The sequence below is a fragment of the Thamnophis sirtalis genome, unplaced genomic scaffold (genome assembly GCF_051295495.1).
Source record: "Thamnophis sirtalis isolate CommonGarterSnake01/CBP01778 unplaced genomic scaffold, rThaSir2_p1.2 scaffold_8, whole genome shotgun sequence".
NCBI classification, from domain to species: domain Eukaryota; kingdom Metazoa; phylum Chordata; class Lepidosauria; order Squamata; family Natricidae; genus Thamnophis; species Thamnophis sirtalis.
The window spans coordinates 9,784,056-9,791,706 of record NW_028261388.1 but is presented as its reverse complement, the minus strand read 5'-3'; the positions used below and the strand labels follow the sequence as shown (position 1 = coordinate 9,791,706).

The 7,651-nt window shown below is 39.7% G+C and overlaps 1 protein-coding gene across 1 annotated transcript in view; it reads left to right on the top strand.

Moving 5' to 3' along the window:
* CHORDC1 (cysteine and histidine rich domain containing 1) overlaps positions 1-6,994 on the top strand; it is a 13,171-nt gene extending 6,177 nt beyond the window's left edge. Inside the window, exons 3-11 of the mRNA XM_087721076.1 lie at positions 149-205; positions 632-792; positions 1,110-1,210; positions 1,464-1,522; positions 2,289-2,359; positions 2,488-2,593; positions 2,730-2,849; positions 4,976-5,038; positions 6,837-6,994. Of these exons, the coding sequence (XP_087577202.1) occupies positions 149-205; positions 632-792; positions 1,110-1,210; positions 1,464-1,522; positions 2,289-2,359; positions 2,488-2,593; positions 2,730-2,849; positions 4,976-5,038; positions 6,837-6,989 (891 nt within the window). The 3' untranslated portion in view covers positions 6,990-6,994. The remainder of the gene's footprint in view (positions 1-148; positions 206-631; positions 793-1,109; positions 1,211-1,463; positions 1,523-2,288; positions 2,360-2,487; positions 2,594-2,729; positions 2,850-4,975; positions 5,039-6,836) is intronic.
* Positions 6,995-7,651: the final 657 nt, after the last annotated feature.

Here is a 7,651-nt window from a genome sequence, read left to right as displayed (position 1 = left end):
CGGTATATAAGTCTACTGCTATTGCTATTGCTATTGCTATTGCTCCTGTACTATAGGCAGATAAAAATAAGGTAGCTCTACATGTATAGCTCCTGTTGTTTGCACCTGACATTAGATCTAAGATTTCAATGCCACCATATTTTTACAGGGCTGGTCATGCTGTAAAAGAAGAACAACAGACTTTTCTGATTTCTTAAGCATTAAGGTATGTATTAGTAGCTACGTAGGTTTTTATTTAACTATTGCATTATATTAATGCTTGAGTGCCAAATTCAGTCAATTAATTTTTCCATTGGCAGACATATGTAAAAGCTAGCTGGCTTTATTTAATTTCCGGCTAGTATACTACCTGGCATATTGTGTTTAAATGGGACTCTTATTATCTAAGCTTTTTTAAACATGAACTCTGCTAGCCTACCATCTTACAATACCGTGAAGAACAGAAGTTGGTATAGGTGTAAACGTATGATTAGTCTAGTAAAAAAAAAAAAGGGGGGGGGTTATATCTGCTTAACCAAGCATACACGTTAGAATGATAAAAAATCTGGGGGCTAATAAGAAAAGAGACATTTTCAAGTACATTGATAGTACTGAGTAACAATTTGTATTAAATAGTGTTTTTTTACAACAGGGTTGCACCAAGGGCTTCCATAATAGTGAGAAACCCCCTGAGCCGGTCAAACCTGAAGTGAAAATTACCTCTGAACGAAAAGAATTAGCTGATCTGAAACCTAAATTTCAAGAGCACATAATTCAAGCACCAAGGCCAGTAGAAGCCATTCAAAGACCAAGGTAACAATACTACGATAATACTGCAATTAAGGCTGGCATTAATGCCAAATCAACTTCATAGGTTATAACTTTTTTTTATTACCTGCTGTCTAAGTATAATGTCTATGTTTTATTTTACTTTATTCCCAGAGAAACCCCAAATACCTTTGTAAACCAATCTTGGATAAAATTGTAAATCTATACGATATAATCCTTCTTAATCATAAGAGTAACTACCAAGAATATTAATATTAAGAACTCTTTTTAACCTCCTTAAAATATGCAAAATGGTTAGTTGTTGAGACTGAATAAACATTTTTTCCCCTGTGGTTCCTTAGTTCTGATGAACCAATGAGCTGCTTGCAGTTAAAAGTATCAGCGTCCTTGAAACAGGCGTTAGAAAAGCTAAAGCTATCAACGGAAAACGAAATAAAAAAAGGTACGTAGCTTAGTAATATTCCAAGGTGATTTTACCAAAGAATGTGTTGTGTCCATTATTATTATACTTCATTTTTGCAGTGTGCATGGTGCTATCGTTTGAAAAGCAAACATCTTGTGTGCAAAATACTCAGTGTGAGTGCTTCTCTGATCTCTTATACAGTACATCCCAATCATCCCCCTCCCCCCCAAAAAAATTTCTTTTAAGCCTGAAAACTTAGAAATGTTCTAAAGGAGAATATTTTATTTTACAGAAGATGATAGCGATGAGATAAAGATTGGGACTCCGTGCAAAAATGCAGGCTGTTCAAAGGTAGATCTCTTTAAATCTTATTTAAACAACACAGTAGACCGTCTATTTTATTTATTGTTGTTGTTTTAGTGTAGACCCGCCAACCAATGTTACATCAACATATCCCATGAATAGTTATACCCTGTTTCCTTGAAAATAAGACCTACCTGGAGAACAAGCCCAATTGGGCTTTTGAGCGCATGTGCCAAAATAAGCCCTCCCCTGAAAAGAAGCCCTCCCTAAAATATTGCAACAGAGCAGCAGCCATGAGGTGACCACGCTCGCCACCTCCTGCACCTCAAAAATAATAAGACCTCCCTGAAAATAAGGCCATTATGGGGGTAAAAAGAAAATAAGACCCTGTCTTATTTTCGGGAAAACATAGTACGTATATATCAACGTCCATTATTTTTTGCATTCGCAACCAAGGGAGTTTTCACCCATTTTCTTATTTTTAAGTACACATAAATCATAACAACAAGTAATTATTTTAAACAAAGTCTAAAGTTCAAATGTTGATCCAAATCTGCATAGATAAATATTTTTCCAATGTCCCTTAAAAGAGCAACAGAAAAGCCTTCCCTTCCCCCCCCCCCCCTTCTTTCTCATCCAGACAGCTGGAAGAAACTTGGCTCATTGTGTAACACTTTCAGCTGAAGACCAATGGGAATTGCAAAATAATAAAAATGGCTGTGGCCATGCGTGACTTTTCCTGCTTGGCAAGCACTGGGATGTAACCTCTGTAATTCAGTGGCTAATGAACTATTTTCTGTTAATGTGTCCCTAGACATTTGAAGGACCAGGCAACACAGAGGACGCGTGTATCTATCATGCTGGTGTGCCTATATTCCACGAAGGGTGGGTATCATGTGGCTAAATTCATTCTTAAAATTCTTTATAGACGAGCAGCATATTTGGATGACTAGCAATAGTGCTACGTGATTCTATGTAAGATTTAACCCCCCCCCCCCTTTTGCAATATATAGGATGAAGTACTGGAGTTGCTGTAAGAGGAAAACATCAGACTTTAATACTTTTTTGGCTCAAGAGGGCTGCACAACGGGAACACACCTGTGGATTAAGAAGGATGCCGTAAGTTGCAGCTACGCTGTTTAGCTACATTGATTACATTGGAGATTACATTGAGCAATCTTCACTCCAATAAAAAAAATAGATAGCAAGTTTTTTTAAATGAAAAATTAATCATGTTTGTCTGCTCAACTTTAAGGGGAAGAAGGTGGTGCCATGCAGGCACGACTGGCATCAAACTGGGCGTGAAGTGACAATATCAATCTATGCGAAAAATTCCATTCCTGAACTTTGCCAGGTAGAGGCAAACAGTACATTAGTAAGTTACTTTTTTCCTTTGATGGGGCTGATATACATGCATAAATGATTGATTGATTGATTGCATGCCATCAACTCAGTGTTGACTGTGTCCCAGAGGTGCTTTTTCAGGACGCAACTGAACTTTGTTTTTTTCTTTTGAAGACATTTTGATTCTCATCCAAGAAGCTTCTTCAGCTCTGACAGGATAGTGGGGAATGGAAGGATTTATTTCCAGAAGCAAAAATTGCAGACTAAAGGAACCAGGAACACTACTCAGGTGACCTTGAGGACACAAATAAACCTCCAAGTGCTTCATCAACCCTCTAAAAGGATGCATATTACCAAGCTGTATGCAAGGAATATAAATCCTTCCATTCCCCACTATCCTGCCAGAGCTGAAGAAGCTTCTTGGATGAGAAGTGAAACATCTTTAAAAAAACAAAAAAACAAATTGCCTCCTGAAAAAGCACCTTTGGGACAACCATGACCTGGATGACTGAGAATCCCTACAGACCTTCAGTGTTGAATCAGCCTACAGAGAATTTCCCTATGGTGGTCTTCCCCATAGCTGGTACTTCAGATCTTCCAATGATGTGCTTAGTGGCCACTGTAACAGAGTGCATCCATCTCACTGCTGATCATCCTCATCTTCTTCCTTCCACCTTTCCTAGCATTTAAACTTTTCACACGGAGTTAAGTCTGTACCAGTGGTGGGTTCCGGATGCCGTTCCAACCGGTACAGTTGGAACGGGCCTGGCGGAATTCCCATGGGCGCGCACAGCGCGCGTGCATGCATCTTAGTGCCTCCACTAGCCTCCACGACAGCTGCTCAGCAGAGCATCGTGCAGGTGCTGTATGCGCCGTGCGCGGAAGCGCCGAAGACTTAAAAGACTGGTAAGGAGCTCAGGTGAGCCCTCCAGAGCACCGTACCGGAACGGTATCCGGTGCTCCAGGCAGGCAGGCTCCGGTACGCCCATACTGGGGCGTACCGCCTGCAACCCACCACTGGTCTGTACCACCAGAGGAGATTGTACTGCATTAGAATGCGAAGTATGTGAGACATCTTCTACAGAGCGACATGACAATAAACTATCTCTATTAAATTAGTTGCAATAAAGTATATGCACACAGAGATAAACATATAGAGGTGTTCTTAGTTCTTTGTAACTCCTTTTTATGTGAGGCTGATTAAAAAACTAATTATCTGTTGGAGGGAGGGCATGACAATGTCATGAATATATAATTGGTTCAATAATCGCATCCAAAGAGTAATCACCAGCAGCTCTTCATCAAATTGTAGAGAGGTTTTAAGTGAAGTGAGGCACAGTTCAGAAATGGAGCTTGTAATTTTCAACATTTTTATTGGATGAGAACATAAAGAGATCACTTACCAACTTTGTAGAGGCCACAACATTGGGTGGTGTAGTTAATACTTTGGAGGACAATTTTTTAAAAAAAATCAGGTTAAAAAGATGGGCTGAAAATAGCAATGCAATTTAATAGAAGCAAATACAGGGTTCTTCCCTTAGAAATTTAGCACATGGAAACGAGGTGGCAAATACTGGGATGAATAACAGCAGTTGTGAAAAAGAGCTTGGGGTAAGGGCCGGTTTGCAAATTGGATCTGAGCTAGCAGTATGATGCGTTGGCAAAAAAAGGCAGATACAATTTTACACAGCATCAGTGTAGGCACACAATTTCCCAGTTGTGGGATTAATCATTCTGCTTTCCTATGTTTTGTTTGGGTATCTCGGGTGGTATCAAGTTTGGGTCACCATGCTTTAAGAAGGAATCAGAGAAATCGGAAGAAGTTCAGAAAATGGCAGTAAGATAATCTAGAAATGGAATTTTGTAAAGAGTGGTTGAAAGAATTGGAAAATCTGTTTTTCTTTCGTACAGTGTTCCTCAACTTTGACCAGTTGAAGATGGGTGGACTTCCAACTCACAGAATTCCCCAACCGGCTGGGGAAATCCGTGAGTTGAAGTCCACCCATCTTCAACTGGCCAAGTTTGGGAAACATTGCTGAAACATACATTTAAAGAGAAGAGTTACTTCCAAATAATAATAGACCTGTTTGAATAAATGTGAGTAAACTTGCATTTCTCTTTCATTGGATATGCCTTTCTTCCTTTCTTTTTTTGCAGCTAAATATCCATATTGTGTTTGAAGGTGATAAGGTGTTCAATCAGAATCTGAATTTATGGGGTGTAAGTACATAATTCTGCTTCAAATCTTATGCTACAAATTTTCTCTAAAAAGTTTTTTTATGGATTCTGTTGTCAGACTTTTCTAATGTGGTGTGATTGTGTTTTAAGAAATATGCAAATGCCAAAGTCTAGTTGACAGTTGTGGAAGTGGTTGTTGAATGGATTCTGTGCACTTAAGTCACTACTAAATGTGTGTTTTGCAAAAATCCATATGGCATCAGTAAATCAGTTTTTCATTCATCACAATCACAGGCTGTTAGGAAACAAGTTAAAAACTTAACTGTTGTGTCCTTTGTTTCTCCTGATATAAAAGTGGGATGTTTAGGGAGGATTGTATAATTGCTTATTGATCTCAGAAATCTAGATAAGCCTTCAAAACTATTGTTACTAGTCTCCTTCTATTTTCATACTTTGGGAGCAAAATTTCCAATTTCCTTTATTCATTTGCCAACTGCAGATAGTCCTCGATGTATGACCACAACTGAGCCCAACATTTATGTTGCTAAGTGACACAGTTAAGTCAATTTCGCCCCAACTTACAACCTTTCTTGCTACAGTTGTTAAATGAATCTCGCTTCCCCGTTGACTTTTCCTTGTCAGAAGGTCTCAAAAGGTGTGTGACCCTAGGACACTGTTAACGGTCATAAATATGAGTCAATTGACAAGAGTCTGGATTTTGATCATGTGACCATGGGGATGCCACTAAGATCATGCCACAAAGTGTGAAAAACGATCATGTCACTTTTTTCAGTAACATTGTAACTCAGAGCTGTCACTAAATACAATAATACAATAGCAGTGTTCAAAGGGACCTTGGAGGTCTTCTAGTCCAACCCCCTGCCTAGGCAGGAAACCCTATACCATTTCAGACAAATGGCTATCCATTTGACAAATGAATTGTTGTAAGTTGAGGACTACCTGTATTCATTTTATGCACAATTCTCTCATAGGTAATCTATACAAGGTCATATGTACGAGGTGGATTTTTTCCCCCTAGAGTTCAGGGACTTGCACTTTTAGCCTCTTTCCAAAGTTATAACAATGCTTACTGATTTCTCTGTAATCAATAGACTGTCGTGAGCCGATACTGCAGGTAGTCCTCAACCTATGACCACAATTGAGATCAAAATTTATGTTGCTAAATGAGAAATAGCAATAGCAATAGCAGTAGACTTATATACCGCTTCATAGGCCTTTCAGGCCTCTCTAAGCGGTTTACAGAGAGTCAGCATATCGCCCCCAACAATCTGGGTCCTCATTTTACCCACCTCGGAAGGATGGAAGGCTGAGTCAACCCTGAGCCGGTGAGATTTGAACCGCTGACCTGCTGATCTAGCAGTAGCCTGCAGTGCTGCATTTTAACCACTGCGCCACCTTGGCTCTTGTTTAGTGGGTTTGGCCCCATTTTACAAGTTTTCTCGCCACACTTGTGACACTGCAGTTGTTCAGTTAGTAACACGGTTGTTCAATGAATCTGGCTTCCCCATTGACTTTGATTAACAGAAGGTTGCAAAAGATGGTCACATGACCCTGGGGCATCGCAACCATCATAAACATGAGCCAGTTGTCAAACATCCTAATGTAAGTCATGTGACCAGCGGCCGCAGCGGTCGCAAGTGTGAAAAATGCTAAGTCACTTTTTTCAGTGCCATTGTAACTTCAGTCAGTCAGTAAATGAACTGTTGAAAGCCGAGGACTACCTGTATAACAGCCAACTGAACGCTTTGACTTTAAAGATGCTTATAAGCCCTCTCTGGTTCCATGGCTTGGACTGAAACCACTATTTTCCCTCTTCCAGGTGATTGATGTGCAAAGGAGCTTCGTCAATATGACGGCCACAAAGATCGAGCTCACCATGAGGAAAGCGGAGCCCATGTTATGGGCAGGCTTGGAACTCCCAGCATCCAAATTGCAACAAAAAGAGCCTCAAAACATTGTAGAACAAGCTTGAAATCTGGGAAGCTTTCCGGTTCCTTGTGCCTGGCAAAATGGTGACTTGGTATTTTAACACAAATTGATTTTATAGGCAACCCACTTTAAAAAAAAGAAAAGAAAAAAGAATTCATTCCGGCTCGAGTGTAGTGCATGGCTTTTAAGCAGCAGGGCAAACCACTGGTTTTGTTGTACCGACTCCTCAATTTCCCCAATTTCGACTGATGCTTCTGGAAACCTTGCAAACCTCCGAATTCTCTCTGCCATCGTATTATAAAGGGAGAGCGCATGTTCTCATTAGCCCAAACGAAATATCGTCTAGAAGCTAGTCGTCTCTAGCATCTTCCAGGAATGTATAATTTATATCAATTTATAAATTGAAACTCCAAGTTAAATTTTCATTAGATAGTTGGATGCTTGCAAGATTTGTTTCTATAGCAAGGAGCACAAATGGCGATTGCTGTATTTCTATATCATCGTTTAATGTTTTTAAATGCAGAAAGGTAGAGAAAAATCTGGGGGTTTTAGACTTGCCTGCTCAAAGAAGCTGGTAATTCTTCTCTTTTTTAAATTCCCTGGAATTCAGGAAATATATTGTCAGTGAGCTGCTAAGCTACCTCTGGGTACTTATTCAGAAAGCCAAGGTTTTCCAAAGAGCAGGCACTGGAAATTTTGGGTCCA